The following is a 26,306-nucleotide window of genomic DNA, read 5'->3' on the forward strand; positions in this document are numbered from 1 at the left end:
AATCTGACGAAAATCTTTTAAACTGACCTTTGTTGATCTGAAATGAAGACAGATTCAGAAACTGCACGGACTATTTCTCGCTTAAAATGTTTTCAGAAACACGTTTCGGTGAACTATTTTAGTACAATATGAGATCGTATTCTGAACGAGCCGCCATGACAGTCTGGCTGTGAATTTCCGGAGAAACCAGACCCACGTGACGCATCTGTCCAATCAGCTGCCAGACTTAAAACCTCCGATAACATCAAACACGTTTGATTTTGTCTGAACGTCCAGACGGGGAAAAAGACTGACTGGGACTGAGTTTTATGACCGCCTTACACCAAACGATTGAGACGACGGGAGCACCCCAACTCTAGCAAGACTCAGGATTTCATTCCGATATTAAAAATGAGTCTGCGATAGTGGAATCGCTTGAAAAATCTTTTGGTATAAGGTCGGCATTACTTGTTTTACTTTTATATTGGTACCTGTGTTTGACATTTGTTTTCACGCTATGCTGTGTACCGTTTGGTTCATTTGTGTACTGCTGCGACATGCAAATATCTCCCTGGGCACAAACAAAGTATCCATCTGTCTATCTAGTAATAGGATAGGTCCACTATCTTACTACTAGTCAAACTTACATTTGCTGAGTTGAAGCTATTCTGGGAACATAGTGCCTTATGTTTGTCAGAGCGTTCCAAAGTCTGTTGTGTTTGCAGAAATCCTATAGTCATTTTTCTATTGCATAACAAGCTTGTGTTTTTTTCAGATGTGTGTGATGTGTTGCATTATTCGTTTCATACTTGGGTGGTGAATTGCTAAAAGTGTTGATTGTACAGTTGATATACTTAAAACCAGCATTGTGTGCGTCTTCTTTGTATGAAAGCTGTCAGTCAGTCAGCGAATGTCTGCACATAGTGCTGTTGTAGATGAGATGAGGGAAAAATGGCATTTCAAATTAAACCTGGATTGGCTGGGGAAAAAAAATTTATTTGGCCATTGATATTCTGGGTTGAAATAGAGACACAGTCACCACAGGATATCAGGGCAGCCAATGTTGGTGTGTGACTGTTAATTCACACAGGAATGTTGTGCGCCAGAATCTCCATGTGTTAACACTAAAGTGAAATCCTGCTTTGCGAAGCTCCATCACCATGACTAATTTGATATACAGACTACACACAATTAATTATTTTTCTCTCTCCCTGTTCTCTCATCCTGCTCCCATGCCAATCTTCCTGTTCATTTTCCTCTTTTCCCTTTTCATCACACGTTTTTTCACAGTCCTTTCTCCTCTCTCATTAACCCCCCCTCCCCCCTTCCCCCCCTCCCTCTTGCCTTTACATGTGATTTTCTTTAATCTCATTCGTATTTCTCCCTCCTGATTCTACCTCTTCACATTCTCATCCTCCTCCCTCCCCTCCCCTCCCCTCCCCTCTCTGCTTCTCTGGCAGGCTGCTCATTGCAGTGAGTCAGTATCATGGAGGCAGGCAGCGGGGCTGCCGCAGCGGTGGGGAGTGCAGCACTAGGACTGCTGGGAGCCACAGCCACGTCCAGCCATGACATCTTGGACAGGTAAGAGCACAGGACGAGGCTGGCGCACACCCTCGGGAACAGACTGCCCCGTTTCCCATCAGAGTGAAGAGAGGAGGAAGAGTGTGTGTTTGTGGAGAGAAGGACCACACCTCAGGTTGTAGTTTGGTGAGCATGCTAGTTTGTTTATAGTCTGTGTGTGTGTGTGTGTGTGTGTGTGTGTGTGTGTCCCTATCCTCCTATGCTCTCTATGCATGTGTGTCTTCCTCTGTATCATTACTCTCACTGTATGTGAGGCAAATGCTCAGATTCTGACAGTTGGAGAATCTGGTCAGTGCTTATAGCTGTGCCACTTTAGAGTGTGCATGTGCTGGAGTGTGTGTGTTGATGATGGGGGGGGGGGTACTTGGCTTTCTCTATGCCTCAAGGAGAAATGACACTAGGGTATGCGCATGCAGGGGAGGAGGGGGGTAGATCAGTAGACATGGGTGAGCCGAGTTTGCACAGTCACCGCCCCCACCCCTATTTATCCCCCACCCACACCCCATCCAATCATAGCAACTGGGCGACAGCCATCACTAACCATCATCGCTGGAAACCCCTCATTCAGATTTCCTTTGCTGACGGAGCCAGTCAACTCCCAGCTCCAAGAACCACTGAGGGGCCGAATGTATCCGCTTTCAGCTAGTTACGTCATCGCTACAGCTGTACACCCACACCCACCCGTGTACTGTCATCACACACACACACACACACACACACACACACACACACACACACACACACACACACACACACACCCTCAAGCAAGTACGTTCACAAAAACACATATGGACTTGTACCCAAAACACTGCTTGATTCACAGGGATGTTTTAGGACAAACATTGCGGTCACACTTCCAAGCGATAAAAACACACACACACACACACACACACACACACACACACACACACACACACACACACACACACCCCGAACCGCCATTAATCTTTGCTGTTAGGGGCTTTTCGGCACGTTTCCCCGTGCACGGCCAGCTCTCTCATCAGCTATCAGGTGCTGTTGGGATATCACTTATCTCCTCTACATTACAGTTGCTGCACTCTCTGCCCATGTGGTATAACTAACCTCCAACAAATCCTGGGGATCTCCTTTGACACATTATACAATCAGAGATGGAAATTAAGGCTGTGACTCATTTAGTCATTGCCTTACTATTTCTGTTAGTCACCACTCAAATTTTGACTTCGCCAGCCTTCTCTTAAATACACTGAAATATCCATCTACACATACGACTGTTCCCATGCCACCTCGTAGCCAGTGGTTTCTCTCCCCTAGATTATTGCTGAGGCAGCATGATGTGGGTTTATTCCCAATGCTGGATTAGGTGTGTGTGTGTGTGTGTGTGTGTGTGTGTTTTTACATCTGTCTGTGTTTTTGAAAATGTGTGCTGCTGTATGTTATCTTTTTTGGAGGTTGGGGGGGGATTACAGTTAAGGCTGCTCAGCCCCTCCACCTGCCCCTCGAAACACCACCGCGCCCCCCCCCCAGTCCTGAACTGGGTCTAAATCCTGCACCGGGGTTACCATGGCAGCAGCAGCTTAGCATACATTAGACAGTGGTCCAACATACTACTGAGAGTGAGTGAGTGAAAAGAAGAGAAAAATAATAAGGGGAGAAGGGGAAAACTAAGTGGTAAAGGGGAAAGAGATGTTTCTCTTCTGCTAAATTGCTTTCAGATGATGTCACTATATAGTATATATACGTGTGTGTATATACAAGGGTGTGTATGCTCAGTCTGTTGCCCATTGCAGCAGATTATTCCTTTTATCAGAGACGGGGGCGTTTGGCCGCGGCTAGTGCATTATAAAAGTTGTCCGGTGAGTCCTGGTGGACAGGGGTGGATCAGAGGATCAGCCAGGGCTGAGAAGGGCGGATTGGGGACACGGCGTCCCAGGAGATGAAACAGAAAGAGAATGAAAATGCTGTAAAACTGTATACTGTTAGTGATTCCCTTATTCAGTCAGGCAGATGAGCGTACAACAGAGCCGTACTGTGCAGGAGGAGGCCCACGCCGGCAACCAGGCTCACATGAATCTCTAACTAAATAGATCACGAAGCTCCTAATTTAAGGTATGCCTAGGCTGCGAGGGCTGTAGCAGTCCATGTGCTTGTACATGCAGTCGATTCAACACAAGTCATGTTGTTTTTAATAAATAAATTGGCAGTAGGTGAGGCAATGTATTTTTGTCACTTTGCATTGGTCTTCTTATCACCTTAAGCCATTGTGATTTTTTTTAAATTTTAGTTTATTAAAGGGGTGCGCCACCAATTGTTTGTTTTTTACACATGAATATCAGTTTGCTTGTCATATTTAGTCCTAGCCTGGCATAGCCAGACTCATTTGCAAAAGAGAGTTAGCATGGAACCTCTGAGTTCATTTTTCAATGTCCAAGGGGAGTTATCAACAGTGCAGACCATAATGCCTCTGTGCGCAAGTGAATAGACCTACAACCAGCCAATGAAACGTGACCTACAACCAATCAGAGGGACATATCGCTCAAATTACAGCTAAACAGTAGACTAAAAAAAATTCACATGGGACTAATATTACCAGGGGACCTCATGTGATTTAGAATTTACTGATATCCCACGGATATGATGTCAAGGCTCTGTCAAAACGTTCATTATTGACAACGCAGCCAATACGACCCCAAATCAGAGAGATGCAGATTCACACGGGACTAATATTATCACACAAAGTCTGCGTTTGGTGAAATATGGTAGGTGATTTAGGGTGGAATTTGTACTTGACAAATAACTGACATGGCATATTCGCACGGGATTAAGGATCACAGACAACATCCGGTCCCCAGGTAGTACTACTCCAGTGCGAATTAGGGTTAAAAATGTGTTTCTGTAAAGCATTTTTGGTGAGAACTATGCAATAGAGTTAGAGAATCTTGGTTTGATGTGATCAGCACTGCCTTGTTTGACAGGTTGATCTGAGTTTTGTGAGCCTGGTGCTTTGCTTTGGACGGAGAATGCCAGTTACATCTAGTAACTAAGTTCAAGTGTGACACTCCTCTGTCAGTCACCATCTTAAACCCTCCCTGTGTGAGATAAACGGCTGTGATTGGTCTGTTCAGGTTCTGGACGGCTGGAAATCTGTTTGAATGGGAGGGGGCCAGACGTACAGTGGCACTCAAAAGTTTATGAACCCATGCTAAAGTTGACTACGAAGGAATAAAAAAAAAAATCTTCTTTTGGAAATTGATCGTAACTCCTTAATTAAAAAAATGAGGAAAACCTTTAAGGACACCAATTTTCTTTGTGAATGAATAATGTATCGTAAATAAATGTTCTTCCTTAAAATACAAATTCCCATAGAGGCAGGCAGATTTTTATTTTTAAAGGCCAGTTATTTCATGGATCCAGGATACTATGCATCCTGATAAAGTTCCCTTGGCCTTTGGAATTAAAATAGCCCCACATCATCACATACCCTTCACCATACCTAGAGATTGGTATGGGGTACTTTCCATAAAATCATCTCTCAATGCAAATCAAACCAGCTATTAGGCTAACTGAAATAAAACCATGCCAATCTCTAGGTATGGTGAAGGGTATGTGATGATGGGGGGCTATTTTAATTCCAAAGGCCAAGGGAACTTTATCAGGATGCATAGTATCCTGGATCCATGAAATAACTGGCCTTTAAAAATAAAAATCTGCCTTATTTTAATTTATTTATGATACATTATTCATTCACAAAGAAAATTGGTGTCCTTAAAGGTTGGATTTTTCCTCATTTTTTTAATTAAGGCATTAAGATCAATTTCCAAAAGATGATTTTTTTTTTTATTCCTCTTTTTAGTCAACTTTAGCATGGTTTCATAAACTTATGAGTGCCACTGTATATATCTGCCAGAGCAAATGAACCATGAGCTGGCAGATTCATCTGGTTTCCAGGCTAGGTTAGTCCTGGTCAGCATGTGCAGGCAGTTGTGTAATGACATGTGACTCTGGAGTAGCTCTGTCAAGTCTGAGAAAATCCCCTGATGATGTCCATAGTGATGCCATCAGGGTTTGGAACAGACAGCCTGCGTTACAAACTGGAGGTGTGGAGTTTGAAAGATGTGGGCATTTACCAGCAGGAAGGGTCTAATGAAAGAGACTATTGATGTAAAATCCTCTCTGTAGTACATAGAATGTTTTTTTTCTACATAAGTATTTATACAGTGTTATACAGATCCTGTATTGGGTTGATAATTTAAATGTGGCACTGGGCTTATCAAAATGCATGTTTCTTTCAGACGTGAAGTTAAGACAACCGTGGTCTGCAGTCACAGCTGCAGCTTATTCCCTTTGTGAAATTTAAATTTCTGAAGCAAGGAACAGAAAGGATTCTTTTATGAATTCTCCCTTGTAACAGGAGTTCAACTTTTAGATAACAAAACGCATTATGAAGAGTGACCTCCAAAGTTCATATTGGTATGTATTCCTCACATTAGCATAGCCAGCTACTTCATATACGGCACCTGTGCAAGAGAGAGCAGTTAGGTTGATCGCATACAGCTCGTCCATGTTTTGTTAAAACCCAGTTTCCATGGAAATGTTCAGGTGTTTCTGTAGATTTGTATTAACAGCAAAGGAATATTCATAGAGACATAAGGGCGGGTATAGTGCTGGCTTTAAGTACAACTGGAACACTATAGTATGCCAGATCAGATTGCTTGGGCAGAGTTTCCCCTTGTGGGATGATACCAGTTCAGTTCACTTGTGTAAATATCTGGATGGCAGAACCTAATAGAAAGGAAAGACAAGAGACATAAAAAGACAATTGACTCCTATATATGCCATATGCAGGACAGATAAACTGCCTCAGTGGGATAGGAGTTAAACTGTTGGCCAACTGGAGAGACTTCCAGCCAGTGAACATGCACAAGGTTGAAGTGCCGTGCGTTGCTTACTAATTGCTTCCTCCCTGTTTTGCTTCTCTTTGTATTTATTGCTGCTTGTTGCTTTCCAAGGCTTTTCCTTCGCAGTGAAAATCAAAGGCGTGCAGGGTCCATGATACATTAGACTTTTGACTATTTACTCAGGACAGGCTACAATGAACTCATGTATCCTCAGAAGCACTGTGGTGAGTCATATCTGATTTACTCAGACTGGCTCAACCTGTTCACTGGGGTACCATTTGAGGAAAATAATTTTTTTCTGAGCATTTGGGATCGTTTTGTATGCCAGATATGATTTCACCAAACAATATCACAAACCCTGTTTCTACATTAATAGAATCAGAATAGAATAGTGTTGAGAAACTGGTTGTTGAGGATGTCCCAGGGTTCTTTTTGTTTTAGCCAGTCAGTCAGAAAAACCTCTAAAAATGTATAAGCTCACGTTAGTTTCACAGATTGACAGAACAGACAACCCTGAATCCTAGAGATCTCAGTTCAGTTTCAGTTTATAGGTGATGAGATAAAAGCAATGGTATCATGGGCTTTACGTGGGAGACTGTTCACCAGCTGTCTGTCATTCCTTACACTCGACAACTGCAGAGCCACCTGTCTGGGACTGACGTGAGGCCGTTACTCCCATTGTTTATGTAAAAAAAAAACAAAAAAAAAACAGACAGAAACAGCAAAAACACAGCCAACTACTTGTTTTTTCTAAAATCAAAAATGTGGCATCTCTGCATCTACAAAATCATCTTTGAACAACATGTACAGACACCGGCAAGAAAAGAGTGAGGATAATAACCAGGCAACAGCCAAGGTTTCTCTAAAGCTGCAGACACAGACCCTCAGCAGAAAAGGCAGTTGGACTGATCAGTCTCCCTGAGTTGGTCAAAAAAGTGCCTCAGAACACACCAAAGCGACGAGACGTAATACGTCTCCATAACAGCAGGCGGCGCTAATCTCTATTGTCGCCCAAAAATGAAAACTGGCAGCTGATTGGACGAACGCGTCACGTGGGTCTGGTTTCTCTGGAAATTGAAAGCCAGACTGTCATGGCGGCTCGTTCAGAATACGATCTCATATTGTACTAAAATAGTTCACCGAAACGTGTTTCTGAAAACATTTTAAGAGAGAAATAGGCCGTGCAGTTGCTGAATCTGTTTTCATTTCAGATCAACAAAGGTCAGTTTAAAAGATTTTAGTCAGATTTTGAGAGACTCTAGTCAAGCTCATCCCGCTTCCCGTTTCCAGGTTAGCACTCCACCAACCAGATGGGTCATTTGAGTCCGACTGCCGGCAGTGCCCGCCCCGCTGATTATACATGTCAAATCGGCCAAAATGAAGGCCGACAGCCCCTCAGACGGACAACGGCACGGAACACACCGAACAGACTCGAGTCACTGACCTCGCCAGACTGTCCGACGGCCGATTATTGGCTTGGTGTGTCAGCGCCTTAACTCCGAAAAGTAGCTCTAATCAACTCCAGTAAATTTACCGGTGACAGTTGTCATTATAGCCAAAAAAATCAGTGGTTGGCGTCTCCAACTTAAGAAACTTAATTATGCAAGTTATAATTGAAATTGCACTCTTTCAAATTGTGAGTTCGTATTTAAAAATGATTACTTGTTAACAGTGTTGGACAAGTTACTTTCAAAATGTAATACATTATAGACCAATAGTTACTGTCATCTGAGAGTAATTAGTTATATTACAATATTACTCTTTGAATTGTAATGCTTTACATAACTTTTGCGTTACCTTTGAGTTGCGTACGAGTTAGTTTCACCAAAACAACCGCAGAAGTATGACTTGGCAGGTAGCTTGTGAATTTCACCACGGGGTCAACAAAGTCTCATCTTTATCCAATTTAATACATCATCATGTATTTATTCATAATATTTTATATTATTAATCTGAATCTGCAAAGTAACTAAAGTTATAAAATAAATAGTGAAGTAAAACGTACATTACTTGACTCTGAATTGTAGGGGAGTAGAAGTATGTAGGTAAGTAGGAGAAACAGAAATACTCAATTAAAAGGACCATACAATTGTATTGAAGTACGGTACTTTCCACCGCTGATAAAATGTAATGCTAATATTTAAGTGTAGCAAGCTTAACGTTCCCAAGATGTTTATCTGTCAGCTGCTCGGACACACGGCTGACCGCGCTGATGTACGCTTACCTGTTGGGACACAGATGTCGTCCCTAACGTTACTTGTTGGGACACAGATGTTGTTCGTACCATTACCTGTTGATACACAGATGTTGTCTGTACCATTACCTGTTGGGACACAGATGTTGTCTGTACCATTACCTGTTGGGACACAGATGTTGTCTGTACCATTACCTGTTGGGACACAGATGTTGTCTGTACCATTACCTGTTGATACACAGATGTTGTCTGTACCATTACCTGTTGGGACACAGATGTTGTCTGTACCATTACCTGTTGGGACACAGATGTTGTCCGTACTGTTGCTTGTTGGGACACAGATGTTGTCCGTACTGTTTCCTGTTGGGACACAGATGTTGTCTGTACCATTACCTGTTGGGACACAGATGTTGTCCGTACCGTTGCCTGTTGGGACACAGATGTTGTCCGTACTGTTGCTTGTTGGGACACGGATGTTGTCCGTACCGTTACCTGTTGGAACACAGATGTTGTCCGTACCGTTACCTGTTGGGACACAGATGTTGTCTGTACCATTACCTGTTGGGACACAGATGTTGTCTGTACCGTTACCTGTTGGGACACAGATGTTGTCCGTACCATTACCTGTTGGGACACAGATGTTGTCTGTACCATTACCTGTTGGGACACAGATGTTGTCCGTACCGTTACCTGTTGGGACACAGATGTTGTCCGTACCGTCTCTGGTTCTGGCTCTGACCACTGGAACAGTGACCGGACAGCACCTCGCATCTCAACCATCGAATTTCAGCAACAGGAAATAACGTTACTCTTTTACTCACAGATACTCACACTTTTTAGATCATATCTTCTGTACTGGTTTTCCATCATACTTTCATACTCTGGCTGGTATGATCAGAAAACGGGTCCTACTTGCATTCAATGTAGTATTAAAGGTCTTTAATAGTCTTAAAATAATGTTGGGATTCTCTTAAAGTAAATCTTGTATCTGGATGAAAGCTCAAATGTTCTCTGAGGATCAACACAGGTGAACATCTGTGTGAACTCATGACGATATTTTCTCACGTCTTTAATTTACTGACCATTTATGTCAAAGCAAGTCAGACTGTCAAAACTAACAATGATTAAAGTTATTTATCTTACTTTGCTGCTCATATTTCCAAAACACAAAAAGAAATGGGGTAAACTCTTCTGTGACAGGCATGTGAAGATCAATTACCACTGTATATAACCGACTTGACATTACCGATTCATTCCAGATGATTTATCCCGACTAAACCAAACCACTATTTAATTCTTGTAGAGCAGAACATGAGGCACTACACTCTCCTCAGCCTGTAGTCACCATTCATTGGATGTCTCTTTCATCAGACCAGTGCCATGATATTCTCTGGAGGGTATTATTGGCAGTTCTAAAAGTGGCAAGTATCCATATGTGTCTAGTCCAGTACAGAAAACATGCCATGCTCTTAAGAGTTGCTCTTATAAACATTGATAACATCCTCCCAAACTGGCAGCACTTGTTGCCTGGGTTTTGCTGGTTTTATTAATTCCTTGCCTCCTTAATAGATTTGTGCTGTTTATCAGGTTTTAACTGTCAACTAACAGTTGCAAATAAAAGCTTCTAACGTGACCTGTCTATGATCATTTTCACTTTCAGCTGCCATTCTGGATTCATTCTTTGTCTGAGGCTGTCTGATCAATAATCTGTCACCGGTAACACACACGCATCTTACAAATGCATTAGCAGCCTGCCTACAGTAGGGGTGGAAAGGACTTTGGAAGTTCAGTTGCCATCCAGCTCGGGGGGGAGGGGTATCCAGTCTACATACGTTTTGTGGACTTGAAGAAGGCTTACAATCGTGTCCCCTGGGGAGACCTGGGTGGGGGGGGGGGGAGTACTGCAGGGCTACCGGGGCTGTTGCTATGAGCCATCCAGTCCTTATATAACTGGAGTGAGAGCTGTGTTCTTATTCTCAGCACAAAGTTTAACACATTTTCTGTGGGTGTTGGGCTCCCCTAGGGTTGTCCCTTGTCACCGATTCAGTTTGTGATCTTCATGGATAGGATCTCAAGGTGCAGGTGAAGAACAGTGTCCGTTTTGACAGTCAGCACCTTAAAGTCTCGAGGCCGTTGATTCTGAGTTCATGAGTGAGAGTAAAATAGAGCGTGAGATTGACAGACAAATTGGTGCGGCGAAAGGAGACATCTGATCAGGATGCCTCCTGGGAGCCTTCCTACACATGCTATATGTTACACAAGCTTCCAAAGGACAAGAACTATTCCTTGGTGCCAAGCAGTCAACCATTTAAAAGAACATAGCAAGCAAATAGCTTGGAAGGGGCAGGGAGGAGAAACAGTTTATAGTTTATAAGGCACATTCAGGAGAACTTTGGATAACCTACCTAATGAGAATTTTGAAGTAATGGTTTGTGAGTTTGATAGAGGCAGGAGATCAATATCAACCCCATATCTGTACACGACATATGAAGCTACAACCAGCAGCAGATTATTTTAGCTTAGCATAAAGACTGGATGCAGGGAGAAAGAGCTAGTCTGGCTGTGTCCAAAGGTAAAAATGCCCTGGTGTAGCGCTTTCCTTTGAGAGTGATCAAGTTGCTACTGGTGACTAAGGCTGGGTACCGAATGTAATACTTTTTAGGCATTGACCGAATTGCCTCTTAATTATTAAGTATCGAAAACTGCCTCCTCATCTGCCCGATGGTGTTTTAAGCCCCCAACGTCTCCTTCCAGGCAGCGCTGCGACCGTTGACTTCAAGGCACCTAACCTTAACCCTAACCATAACCATATCCATTGCCTGACCCACAATTTCCACCAACTGCAGAACGGCTGCAAATCTGCTCCGGAACGGCGGCGGAGTCATTAGGTTTCCATTAAAGTCAATGTGTGTATTTCCACTGACTGCAGAACGGCTACGTGCCGGAGAGCTCCACAGCAATTCAGCACAGGGCAGATTGTGCGGGACAGGAAGTCGAGCACAGAAACAAAATAAAACATCCGGTTCATTTTCAAAATAAAATACACCGTGCTCACACGGATCATATTTCCCTGCACTACACCTTGAAAACGTCATAATGGGCGGAGACAGGTTTTGTGGTTCTGTTTATAGAAACTACATCCTGTTGTATCGCGCGATCATACGTGAATTTGCGAGATCCCGTGGGTCCTCGTGACTTCAGCTGTCAGTCATCGCGTCAAATCCGGACCTGGTGGGTATTGAAGGATGGCTGAGCGCGGAGCCGACACGCAGCGGAGCCGTTCCGCAGTTGGTGGAAATTGTGGGTAATCCTAGTGCGACGTTGGGGGGCTTAAAACACCGATAAACTCCTCATGAGTAAATCTCATCAGCGTTAGTGAGCCAATAAGCACGCAGCATGCTTCTACGAAGATCTAATAATGTTTGTGATGGTAGAGACATGCAGGAAAAACTCTACGTTCCACAGAGAGACGGGCTCACGTAGCAGGAGCTGAAAAATAAATACAGGAGATTTGTGCCGTAATGTTGTAATTTCTTTTTGTTTTATAACATTGGTATCGAAAAAAGTTTAGGAACCGGTATCGAAGTCACGGTATTGGTATCAGATTTTGAAATTTTTTTGAACGAAACCCAGCCCTACTGGTGACTCTGCTCCACAGCAGCAGAACAACAAAGGTTCTGTGACAGTGGTATAGCAGCTTTCTAGTGTATACCTCGTCCACCCTCAAACCTCTCGGTCTATGTGGGTGCTTACTTGTAACTTGCTGCTAGCCTGGAAATCCAGACCCAAATCCGAAAGATTAAGGGTCTGGCATTGAGTAATGAAAATGGCCCAACTTGAGGGGCGGCACCAAGCATGCATTTGAAAATCTCACTGCACGCAATTGGATAACACTACGACCAATCACAGCAATACACGAGGCGACGTATCCAGAGCCCCATACGCTTAGCTACCAGCGGAGCTAACTGGTAGATTAAACTGTCGTCATCTGTTTAGCTCGCCTCTGTACACCTATCGGACCAGGGTTATCTGAGCTGTGTCCAACCCTTCTTTTGTCATTTCAAACCGAGCCTGTCAACATGGGTTGATCCCTGGTCGTGACAATACCATACAGATAAGATCTGGGTCACGTCCCGGGAGCAATGCATACTAATTACCTCAGGTGTTGGAAATGGGTGGGGGATTTGGACGTCCTATTCATTGAACAGCTAACATCGTCGCATACTCCAGTCCAGCTGTACTACTGTTTTGTAGCCAACTTAAATTCCTCATTGTACAGTATATATTAGAACATCACAATTACAAACTCAGTTAACTTTGACATTAAGTGTGTGTGTGTGTGTGTGTGTGTGTGTGTGTGTGTGTGTGTGTTCCAGAATGATGTTATGGTATTTACTAGGGGTGGCAAAAAAAATCGTATGTATGGTGATGGCTGCTCCATCATTTTTTTTGTCAGATAATGGTGTTTTACTTCCTGTATCGATAACCAGGACAAACATTTTTTTTGGGATAATAAACTTAAAAGTGCCAGTAGGGTCCATTGACACTGTTTTTTTCTGTTCTTCTCTCACTCATACTGCTTAACAACACTTCTGTTCACTTACTGAATTGAAAATATTGGAATATAAATTGCAACAAAAGGAAACGTTGGGGGGAAAAGTGTTTTGTACGTTTAAGTCCTGCTTTTAAAATGTCTGGGTATATACAGTCTTACAAACAATTGTTGAGCTGAAGAAAGTGGCATAATGTGACTGAATGAAGTCAGATCAGTGAGCAGTAGTGTGACAGAGAGAGAGTACAGAGAATTATTTACTACTAAACTCTACTTCCCTGGCTGTATCTTGACTCATAGTCCCCTTGCCCTTAAGTCCAATTATGTCAATGCAGCAACATTGTTGTGCCGTCGTCAGTCGGAGGAGCTGTCGGCCTTCATTTTGGCCGACATGACTTGCTGGGTCGGAGGGCGGGCAGTCGGACTCACTCCACCAATCTGATTGTTGGAGTGCTGACCTGGAAATAACGAGCGGGATGAGTGACGAACGCCTCTCAAAATCTGACGAAAATCTTTTAAACTGACCTTTGTCGATCTGAAACGAAGACAGATTCAGCAACTGCACGGCCTATTTCTCTCTTAAAATGTTTTCAGAAACACGTTTCCGTGAACTATTTTCGTAAAATATGAGATCAATTTCGATCAAGCAGCAAAATAATCACCGTGTGTGTGTGTGTGTGTGTGTGTGTGTGTGTGTGTGTGTGTGTGTGTGTGTGTGTGTGTGTGTGTGTGTGTGTGTGTGTGTGTGTGTGTGTGTGTGTGTATGTGTATGTGTTGTGTGTAGGGGCCTGAGGCCTGGACGTCACCCGGAGGACGAGGACATTTTGCCTGAACTGGCTAACATCCATCCCAGAGAGAGACCTGACTGGGAGGAGACCATCAGTGCCATGGTGAGACACACACACACACACACACACACACACACACACACACACACACACACACACACACACACACACACACACACACACACACAGTGCGTTTCACTATCTTTGTGGGGACCTGTCATTGACATAATGCATTCCCTAGCCCCTTACCCTCACCTTAACTATCACAACTAAATGCCTAACCTTAACCCTTACCCTCACCCTAACCATAACCTAATTCTAACCCTAATCCTAAAACCAAGTCTTAACCCTCAAACAGCCCTTTAAACTTGTGGGGTCCAGCATTTTGGCCCCACAAAGCTGTCCGGACCCCACAAGTATACTGTATTCACGGTTTCTGGACCCCACGAATATAGTTAAACAAGAACACACACACACACAGCCGAATGCCTAGTGAATTTGTAATTTCTTATTTATTCTTTCTGATTATATTTTGGGCATTTTAAGCCTTTATTTTTATAGGACAGCTAAAGACATGAAAGGAGAGAGAGAGGGGGAACGACATGCAGCAATTGAAGCAAGTGAATATTAAAATTTTTACCAGCCACTCAATGGATTACAATTGTTTTTTGGCTGGTGAGTGAAGCTAATCTTCCAGCCACTTGCATATTTTACCAGCATTTGGCTAGTAGATGGTGCTAATTCTGGACCACACACACACACACACACACACACACACACACACACACACACGGCCATTGTGATGTTCTTCCTTTTGCATAAACACATTTGCACGTGTGAGACGCCGACGGTCTCTGTTTTGTTACATACAGTGCATTCATCAATGTCCAGCTCTCATCCCGGGTCAGCTAAAGCTCATTGCGTGTCATTCCTGACGCGTCAGACGCAGTGATAACACCACGCCGCTCTTATCCGCTCGTTTGCTACCTGTCACATTCTTATCAACGTCTGTTTTCAGCCCAGTGGATTGATTAGCTGTGTCTTTCCCTCCCAGTGAAATTGTGTCTCCCCTGTTCCCTGAAACGCGATCACCCCATTCATGATTAATGCAGGTGGCTGTTGGTGTCCTAAAGCTACCCCACTCCAAACTCTGTGCATGGATAGTCATCTGCCTATCTGTGTACTCATGTGTCATCTGTTTGCTTCAGCCTCCATCTCTCCACGCTGGATTCCATTCACCAGACAGCATCATTCATTATTTCCTTCCCTCTCATCTTTGGTTCGGGTCTTGCTTCTTGCATCAACAGCACAGTGAAAATGAGGCCGTCTCCATGGTAACACGCGAGCCACCCGTGGTCGGCGCGTGGTTGGAGCCCTATCGCAAGTGTGTACTTCGATTGGGCAACAGAGAGAAAGAGAAACAACAATCTCGCCAGGCTAATGAATATTGATCACAGAGGCGGAGCTTTTAATACTGCACGTCTGCTTTTCTTTGTTCAATATTTGATACGAGAGGGACTCTGTACTGGAGTGGCATGCATTATGTATGTCTCCGGTGGTTCGAGGAGGTGATGAGAAGCGCTAAGCAACTTAGTGTGAGCTGTCACACCAACGCCCTGTTGCACTGTGTAGGATAGATGGTATTCTGTGTTGACTGCAGAGCGAGGCACAAAGGAACAAAACCCACCCAAATCCCTGCAACGTACTGATAAAACGAACAGTACAATCTATTTAGTTAATAATTAGTCAATAGTTATAGATTTGCCATGACATAGAGCATTTAGATCACAGACTCAGAAAAGGCTTGAACAAGTTTAAAGCTTTGACATTCATTTGTTACATCTGAGTCACCCAGTCAAGACATCCATTTGGAATGTGCGTGTGGCTGTTTTTGCGCGCACACACACACACACACACACACACACACACACACACACACACACACACACACACACACACACACACACACACACACACCTCCCCCCCCTTTCTCTCTCTCTCTCTCTCTCTCTCTCGTTTACTGGCAGCAAGCATTAAAGAAGCTCAAGTTGAATGTTTCATATAAGTGTGAAGCCATATATATATATATATATATATATATATAAAAATAAGGGCTGTCACTTTGAACATAAAATCCAAAAAGGGTCTCTCACTCAAATAAGAAGCTAGAACCAGAGAATGTTTGCCATCTTGGTTATTCTTCTGTCAATCCACTAATCGTTGCAGCTCTTCTATATATATATATGAGCAGTTCAAGTGACTGCGTGTTTAAACAACTGCTGTCCCATGTCTGTCCCATGTCTGCCTCATCCAGCTAACACCTCGGATAGAGGATGTGTAGACTGTTTCGGCTGCCTACCACCTGCTGACCACTGACTGTCTTGCTGTGGAGTCCTGAACTGAATACAGAAAACTTTAACAGCTCTGCTCCACCCTGACTTAGGCTACATCTACACTACTACGTTTTCATTTTAAAGCCTTGTTTATGAGACAAAAACAATCTCTCTCTACACAAGAGTTTTAGGCTCCAGTAGCAGACATTAATCCACATTAACACGTCCGACAACTAGGGTTGGGTGCCAAAACAACCGGTATCTACCGGACCGAAAAGCAACACGGATTTCTACGCCTCTTCGTCTTATTTACGACGAGGTGGAACTGTTACTGAAAGGTATGTAAGCCTACCTAACCGATGAGACAGACTGACGTGCGTCGTCGTAGTCTCCGTTTGTGCCCGTCCGGACTACAAAATCACCCTGGAGTCTTCAAACCACAACGCGGGCAGCAGTGTTTCCAAATGTCTCCTTTCACGTAGCCAACGTAGCAGAAGATGTTGCTTTTTAAACCAAGACGTAGTAATGTAGATGTAGCCTTAATCATATTAACACCTCACTTTGCCAACACGTCTTTGGTGCATTTTTCTCACAGGCCCATGTTGCTTTTACTGTTAATAACTTTCCAATCGTTGTCTTTTGTTTATCTTAATCTTTTTACCTTCCCTTCATTTTAACTTATATCGTCTCCCGAGTGTGCTCCAACAGCCCGCTGTCAGATAACTGAAATGAAAATTCCACAATGAATATATCCACTGATAAAATCGCCTTGCACCAACATAGATTGCCCAGGCTCTGTTAATGTTTTGTTGACCACAGCTGCTTTTGATTTTCACTCTAATTCAAGCTAAATGAAGCGAGTGAGTGGCTTTGTTAAGGAATACTTGAAGAACAAAGCAGAGCGGCTGACTGTTCATGAGCCCCTGTGTGGAGGGAGTGTTTGGCCAAACAATGTAACTTATGAGCAGTGTATATGATGTCTCAGCATAAACTTTAGGCAATTTGTCCTTTTCAAGAAACTGCAGCAAAACATTTCCGCTGTGTTTAGTGGGTACCCATTCAACCTGCCAGTGCAATGTTAGAAAATGTCACAGATAGTGCAGATTCAATTTTATTTATATAGTGGCAAATCACAACAGGAGTTATCTCGGGACACTTTACAGATAGAGTAGGGCTGCGTTTCATTAGTGTTTCAACACGCCCTCCTTCACTTCCCATCAGCCCTTGGTATGACGTCATAGCATACGTTGCACGGAGGCCGCTTGGACAGCAGAGGGAAAGTGGGCGGGGCAGGAGCGGAGGTGTGAAATGGAACGCACCTGCCCTCGTTCACTTTCAGCCCAAGCTATACAGCTCGACCGCCAGTTTTAGGCTCTCTTCTATTAATGATCGCATTCTATCCCCGTTTTTATGTTCATTCTATGTCTGCTTATGTCATGCAATTTCCTTATTGTAAAGTATTACTTGCATGAAAGGCGCTATACAAATATTATTTTATAAAGAGTATTATGACTGCTTTTTACACATAAATACCTGCAGACTCATTTCAGTGAGGCTCGGTAATCAACTTAATGAGATTCGGATTTAGAAAGTTTGTGATCTGTATCATGATTAATTGTATTAGGCTATATCTCGCTAAAACAGAATTTCTTTCATGCGTTTACAGATAATGTTGGAAATAAAGAAATCACACATACAACTATCTAGTAATACAACGTAAAATATCAAGCTAACAATGAGGAAACTAAAAAGTTCAAATGTATATATTCATCTTCTCCTTGTTTGGTGGTCAGCAGCAGGAGTTTTAGTGGTTGTACATGACTGCCACCTAACCATGGATGTATTTTCTTGCACCAAATCCATAGCTCTGGAGTGACCATCGTTGTTGACTCGCTCCCGTAGCTCTCCGAGGGTCGATGTCACCAAGTTCACTTCAGTGTTTCAGACAAATGGAACGACGGCTGGCAGCGCGGATTCCCCCGAGGGCAAGGGCTTAGGGGAAGGCCATGTTGAAACACTAGTAATGAAACGCAGCTTCGGTCTAGACCACACTCTATAATTTACAGAGACCCAACGAGTGGAGTAGTAACTAGGGCTGCACAATATATCGTTTTTTTATTGCCATTGCGATATCAACTAGCGCAATATACACATCGCACAACGCTGCGACATACTGAAAGCAGCAGAACGGAGTACACTTTAATATTTTATTATTCGCGATATTCAACAACATTATTGCACATTGCATATTTTCCTCATATCATGCAGCCCTACTTTTAACACCCCCTCTCCCCGTCAATCTTCCCATTACCACTGCTTCTGGAGAGATTGACCTGTGCAGTATAGGCCTCATGAAGCGACCCGTTACAGGGCTCAACTGAAGCAAAACCTGAACTGAAAACTGTCCCAACAATACAACTCAGTGGCCCGAGATGTGTTTGTATGCACCAGCTGTATTGTTGACGTTTGTGTGTGTATGTGTGTGCGTTTGTGCATTTTAGGCGAGGAGTGCAGAGATCCCTGAGCTGAGGACGGAGCCCCTCATGCGCTCATGCAGCAGCAGCACGGCCAGCATGAAGGTCAAGAATGTTAAGAAGTGAGTAGACACACACACACACACACACACACACACCTGCCTCTGCCTATCTCCTCCACCTCTCCCACATCTCTCCTTCCCTCTGTTCACCTCTATTTAGCACTCCTAACTGGCTGTTTATCGCCTCTGTTTCCTGCTTGAGTTCCTTCCATTCCCCGAGTCTATTTCTGTGTCTTCCTCCTCCTTCCTCTCCCTCTGTTTGCACTGCACTCTCCTCCTTCCATACTAGTCATACACACTCCGAGGTGTTATCATAAGCAGAGGATGAAGCGCCAACCAAACTGTGTTTGTGTGTGTGTGTGTGTGTGTGTGTGTGTGTGTGTGTGTGTGTGTGTGTGTTCTGTTTTCAGACTTTGCTTCACCAAGGGCCACTTCCCGAAACTGGCAGAGTGCGCTCACTTCCACTACGAAAACGTGGACTTTGGCACAATTCAGGTAAAGGCCCTAAAGTTTCTCTCCTTAATTACCACATTAATAGAAAGTGTAATCACATACAGTATGTCTCAAATGATGAGGAATGCAACCTTGGCGCTGGACTGATCGCCCTCAGAGCAGTGCGTTTGCTTCACCAGAGTGGTTTTAACATTTCGGTGGAACTGGCAGTATAAAATGATAGCACCACAGATGTGGAATCATGCTGTGTAGATGAAGCTTTGAACTTCACAGTTTTTTTTTTTCAAAGACTTATGTTCTCTCTAGCAATTCCCCTGCAGTGTTGTGTAAGAAACGGAAAGACGATGATGTTCATAAAGACAGAAGTATGACTCACATGTCTCATTCAATTGACGTCAAGCAGAGTTCATCCTTTTTGCCGTCATATCAGCGAGGATGGTTGATGATTTGCATGGGTTTGGTATCTTCTTCAATGCCCTTACAGCGCGACCTCATTCATTCCAGCTTCACACAGCTCAGCTGACTGATGGCTCTGTGTGTAAAACTGGTGAAGTTAATGTAGGTCTATCTGCTACGTGTCTTTCGATTCATATTCATATTGTTAAAATTGCATTCTGACATCAAAATACCTCCCTGGCCCTTTACTGTCAGTGAACGTCTGGCTGTGGAGTCACAAGCTCAGAACTCTCTTTTGAACTTTCACACTTTCATCTGTCTTGTCTCTTAATCTTTGTTCCTTACCATCAGAATACCGATATCAGCTGCTAGAAACTTGGATAAAAGCAATTTGAATGTCTTGAAAAGTTGATGGGTTGTGTTTCTAGTTTATACAGTTTTTATACATTCTTGACTCTGTCGAGGCTGTTATATTATAGTCTGTGTGTGCTCTGAGTAAAGAGGTAAGTATAGTATTTAATGGTGGGATATATCCGATCCAAGAGTTAAATGTGTGAGGTTTAGAACAACTAATGGGACACGCCGGTGTTACACACCCAGTTCAGTTTGTGGAAACCGCTGTGTCATGTCTTCTGTGGCTCTGGGAGGAGCTCCTGAAAGTTTGAAAAAATGCCCTGATGTCATCAGGGTTATCTCAGCTCGGGAGTAAGACTTCACTTAACTTTAACAGAAAGTAGAGTTGTTCTGATACTAGTAACAGGATACTGTCTAAAATGCTGGTCGGCTGCTCGGTATTGCCAAGTATGCAAGTCCATTCACCGATCTGATACCAAGTAATTTAGCCCTGGAAAAAAAATCTAGTTTAAAGAAGTTTATTGATGTTCTTATTCCATTATGACTGTCTGTCAAACAAGATAATACAAGAAAGTTCTATGGCCTTCATTCTCTGTATGTATTCATTCATGTTTCCGGGCCAAATAACAATTTTATAGCAATCATATCACATCCATACAGTGTTGGTAGTCTACATTACAAACCGTAGGTGTGGGATATGAAAGAAGTGGGCATTTAGATGGCTCTGATGAAATACACTACTGAGTTGTATTATAGGAAATATAAGATCAGTTGTTTTTGGTGCTTGACCCATACTAGGGAGTAAAAGTCAGGATATCTTTGACCATTATTTATTGTCCCTTTTTGATTCCCATAGCTTCCTACTTTTTATAAGTGCAATACTAAGTTGCTGGAATACTCCTTAAAATGAGATTTTGAATCAGCAGTTCTTTAGCTTTCACTCCTCGCCACTAAGTGTAGCATCATTTTGGCATTTCATCATAAAGATTGTGCCTTTCTCATTCAGACAACTGTGTCATTATGTTAAGAAACCAGTAGGGGTCAGCAGTCGGCTAGAGTTATTACACGTTGGTGTCGGGAGGGCAGAGCGAGAGTTTGCTAAACAGCTGACTACCATCTACTTCACCTGCAGGGTATTTGTTGGCGTTACTCAGGTTACACCACAGAAACCATCTATTCATTCGCTGCATGCGTAAAGGAAAGCCTTCAGCTAAAAGGAGCAGTCTGTAGTCAGTAGATTGGTTCTCCTTTTGTTATCCCAGCTGTGTGTGCTGGCAGCAGGACTGTCTTACCCTTTGTGCGTTTCATTTTGCTTTCAAGTAGTCATTTTGTTCTGCTGTTCTATGGTTTTAGTATTCAGCAGTGTGAACAGAACCCCGCGAGGAAACCTCTTGTCTCCCTTGTCATTAATTATTCTGTATTTGTTCCCCATGTCAATCAGTACACATTATGTTTAATCTTGCCTCAGACAAACATGTTTGCTTGTTTAATGAATTGGTCACAAATGTATTCTGTTTGTTTGGCCCAAATGATTCTGACATGATATAAATACTTAATCATTTAGATGAATGAAAACATTGCTGCTTAGTTAAGCAGTCAGAGAGCATTTCCGTACTCCCTCAACTTTTTATGTTCATCATGGTGGTTGTTTGACTGATGCGTCTGCATTGCCACATGCACATATTCACTGAATTATATTATGTGTAGTACTGTCAACTGTTATAGCTGTAGCAGTTCTCGTTAAAGTTGTGCCACCTAGGTTCACCTGGGGAAGTTAAGGAATGTGTTGTTAAAACTCCTGCAGTAGTTTGTATTCTGCATGAAGCCTTGCAGACTGTGTGCAGTATACTGGGCTCTGGCAGGCTTAGGACTACTGCTGGAAGACATATTCTTTCATTTCCATAATAAAAAACCTTGCCAAAGGAGAATTTGAGTCAGGCAAGGTTTTGTTGTGGAAACATTAGGATCTCATAGTCACAGAAGACCAAAGAGGAGGGCGCCTGCATTCAAAGCAGCACTTGCGTGGCAGTTTTTGTCTTATGATACTGGTATTTCAGATTATTATTGGCCAGTTTATTTTGGCGAAGGGGGATTGTTTTTGTTCAGGTGTTTAGTCATTGACATGAATGGGATTCATTTCACATTTTTTAGATTTTGGTATTCTCCAAGTGTGGCACATTTTCTGAATTGCTGGTTAAAAAATTAGTTATTTTAGTTAAATTAGTTAGATTTTAATATTGTCTTAATGTTTCATTAGTTCTGATACTGTATGTAGTAGAGCCCGACCGATATATATCGGCCGGGCCGATATTATCGGCCGATATCAGGTATTGGCATTTATAATGGCCGAAAAATTAATATTTAAAAAATAAAATAAAAACGGACGAAACCCCCTTCAACCATGTTCTGAGTGTTGGCGTTGCATAGTTTGTCCACCAGAGGGAGCTCTACAACCTCCCTGTTGGCAACACTCGTGTTTAACCCTTTAACTTTCATATCTTAAGTTTGTAGTTTTATACATTTTATTTATCAGAACTTTAATATATTTTGATGTTCCTGTGTTCTGTTGTGACAATAAAACAAACAAGTTTATTTTTAAACTGCATTATTATATTATTTTAGTGAGGACTCATAAATAACTAATGTTAGGGAAATCTGTTTATGTTTTGTTACACGTTTCTAAATTTAAAAAAAAAATATATATCGGAATATCAGATTTTTAAATCACCAAATATTTGTATTAATATCGGCCTTAAAAATCCTTTATCGGTCGGGCTCTAGTATGTAGACCCCACAAAGCCACCAAGATGTCTCTGACAAGCAGACTGTCACACTGCACCTGTATTGTGCACTCTCAAACTGTCACATTTCATTTTTTTGTTAATGTAGAGAGGTAACTGGCAACACTAAAACTGATTGGACTTTCAGTGAGGATGATAAACATGCATCCAGTCCAAACATTGACAGTATAATTAGTGGCTTTACCTGTAGCTGTATACTTTGGACACAGGTAACATACTGTGATCCTGTCTGCCCAGCTGAGCATGCTGCTAAATGTAACAGGAGCTCTGAATGGGCCAACTTACTGTGACGCAGACGTTATCTTGTGGTGAAGTGTTTACAAATGACATGTTAAATGGCGTACAGGCACTCACTGTAAATGAGTCCGCACAGCCTCTTGCAACACACACACACACACACACACACACACACACACACACACACACACACACACACACACACACACACACACACACACACACACACAGACTCTTGTGGACACTGTGCGTCATGTGTTTCTGTGGGTGTGCAGGGTCACTTAAGGGGAATAGAGTAAAATGTTATTGCATGTAATTGAGCTGTAATGCCTCAGTAAATCCCGATTCAGTCCTGGCTTTAATCTTGCGGCGTGGTGTCAGGCTCAGAATCTGATTATCAGCTTTTCCTGGTTTCTAATGGAACTCCCTTCAGCTCCAATGAAATCTCCTGATTTCATGAATAAGAGTTAGGGGTCCGGTGCCTTGCTCAAGGGCTCATCAGCAGTGCCCAAGAGGTGAACTCGCACCTCTCCAGCTACCACTCTTTACTGTGGTCTGTGCTGGACTTGAACCGGCCACCCTCTGAGCTACTGCCGCTCCTGCTACGGATGGAAAAACGAATCCCCATCAGCCTCAACTTTTACTTTGTTTAGTGCCAGTTAGTACACTTTAGCATGCCAACATGCTAAACTAAGAAGATGGGGACATTAGTTCGAAACCTATGCATTGTTTTAGACTGAACACTTTTTGCCAGTTTGGACAGTCCCATGGCATATTGGATTGATCAGATGAGATGAAGATGGAAAATGAGAAGAGCCCTCTGTGTGTGCCCTCTGGACTTTAGTCGTGTGCTTGCCATCCTCACTTCCGTTTTTCTTATCGTGCACTAATTTGCTGAAGCTGAATAGCCAGTCAGCAGGGATTCTCTCACCGACGCCGATGAAACATGTTGAATCGGCCGAAAAAATCAGACGAGTGGCTAGGGCTGGGCGAAATGGAGAAAATCAGATATCACGATATTTTTGACCAAATACCTCTATCGATACCACAACAATATTGTAGTGTTAACTATTCGTGCTTTCACAAAATATTTACACAATGAGATTTTTGATAAATAATCACCAGTAATGTGGTTATAATGACTAAGTGGGTAAAGGCAAATAATAGAACAGTTACAACAGTCTGGTAAGTTCAGAAAATGACATCACTTTACTGTAATGCAGCCTTTAATACCAGGAAAAGACTTATGCCATATTACGATATTACGATATCGAAAATCTAAGACGGTATCTAGTCTCATATCACGATATCGATAGAATATCGATATATTGCCCAGCTCTACGAGTCACTTGTCGGCCCAACCTCAGCCGAGGATCGCCCTGGCGTGTCAGAAACTTTACAGTACCTAGTGATTCCTAAATATAAAGCTGGAATATAACTTATGTACTTAACTTGCTTTGACATTAGAGACGCTCTTAGCCTAACCCTTATGCAACTGTGCATTTCCATATCAAGTTTATAATCAGTAAAGAGGATTTGGGGCCTCTTGCATGAACATGATATACTGTAATGACAATAGCAGATGGGCCTGTAGTTTCTATTCTCCACTTCCACCACTATGGACCACTAGCACCCTAACACAATAAAACAATGGACCTTTTTCACAGCAGACATTTTGACTTGTCATAGTAGGAAAAGCACAGCTGAAAGTGATAACCTTAACGATGGCTCAATTCCATCTAGTGTCCCAGTAAGATATTTCAGTGAGTCAGCATGCACAATACCAGGACCTCTCCTAACTGGAATGCAGCCATCATTAATGGTTTTGAATACACCTGTGCTTTTCCTACTATGACATGTCAACATGTCTGCCGTGAAAAAGGTCTATGCCGTGAGAAAGTTGTGCTATCAGACACAATAGCTTAATCAGGCTGCCAGCACAGTGTAAGAATTATTTAGCTCAACTTTGTGCCTGTTGGAGACGAGCTACTAGTAATCTTAAAACTCTGTAACTCAGAAATCTTCAGAAACGTTTCTTCTGTAGATGGAGGTGACAGTAGAGTCGTCTGAGCAAACAATTCCTCATTGCTGTCATCATTCTTGGTTAAGAAACTATATTTTGTGACTCATTTTAGAGAGAAATAATGGTCCACAGCTGTGACATAAATTATAACTATGGAGAATGAATGCTTTGTGCCATATCACATAATGAAGGGACACAGACTGTCATCAACAAGGCTTAGGTACACACCGTGGCTGTACATGCACCAGGAAAACGCTGTGCAACACTGTGACAAGGCAGGATGCATCCACAGATTCATGCAGTTTAAACTGAATTCTGACTCTAGATTGAGAGTTTTGTCTCTTCAATCATCCGTTTTTTTATGGTGAGCACTAGGGATAGACTGATTATCGGGCCGTTATTTTGGCAGTCTGCAGATGATCTGTATCTGCGTTTTATTTGCCTGATAACCGATAAAGTTAATGGATTAAAAAGTGTTCTACTTTGGCTCGGTTACAGCTCTGTGTCTGTCCCTCTGCTTCGGTTTGACTCCCCACTGAGTCTGACTTCATGTCCCCCCCCACAACACTATCTCACTATCTGTTACTGGGTGTTATGTTGAAAGTTTCTAATTATATTAAATAATTGCTTAAAGCTTTTAAACAAAAGTTTTGTGTTGGAGTTTGTAACATTCCTAAATCTTAATTTTGACTTTCATTTTCACTTTTTATCCATATCGGTTCCAAATATCGGTTATCGGTTTCATTAACTAATACTAATCTGTATCGGCCTTGAAAAACCAGTATCGGTCGATTCCTAGTGAGCACATGCTCACCTAAACCCAGAGAGTCCTATTTACACACACCTGTCTGCACGTCACTGTTGTATTGAGCTGTTATTTTTGGTGTTTCTTTGCTCACAGAACTGCTGTGGATCTGCCTGTTTTATTAATGTCTATTTTTTTTTGTTTACTGGATCATTCTCTATATTATATAAAATGTGCCAGAGGGAAGGCATTCACCATATGATGGTACTACTGGTAAAGGAGACATTCGAATGTGCAACTGAAGTAACTTTGAATGGAAGTGAACTCGTTGAACCTGTCCACATGCTGTTTATGTTGAGTTGCAGCCATGCAGTTTGGTGTTGAAAGGAGATGGCTGTTTGCCTTAACAAGCATGTGTATCTAATAAAGTAGCCACTTTCTTACAAATCCCACTTAT

The 26,306-nt window shown here is 42.6% G+C and overlaps 1 protein-coding gene across 7 annotated transcripts in view; it reads left to right on the forward strand.

Annotated features, from left to right (window-relative positions):
- arhgap32b (Rho GTPase activating protein 32b) overlaps positions 1-26,306 on the forward strand; it is a 135,862-nt gene that overhangs the window by 36,232 nt on the left and 73,324 nt on the right. For 4 of the 7 annotated variants that reach the window (XM_031310990.2, XM_036008608.1, XM_031310992.2 and 1 more), the window contains exons 2-5: positions 1,440-1,560; positions 13,968-14,073; positions 18,806-18,900; positions 19,251-19,335. In XM_031310990.2, coding sequence (XP_031166850.1) covers positions 1,466-1,560; positions 13,968-14,073; positions 18,806-18,900; positions 19,251-19,335 — 381 coding nt within the window. In that variant the 5' untranslated portion in view covers positions 1,440-1,465. Of the gene's footprint in view, positions 1-1,310; positions 1,687-13,967; positions 14,074-18,805; positions 18,901-19,250; positions 19,336-26,306 lie in introns of those variants that run through there. The other 3 variants (XM_031310991.2, XM_031310995.2, XM_031310996.2) reach the window with 3 other exon arrangements.

The sequence above is a fragment of the Sander lucioperca genome, chromosome 13 (genome assembly GCF_008315115.2).
Source record: "Sander lucioperca isolate FBNREF2018 chromosome 13, SLUC_FBN_1.2, whole genome shotgun sequence".
NCBI lineage: Eukaryota > Metazoa > Chordata > Actinopteri > Perciformes > Percidae > Sander > Sander lucioperca.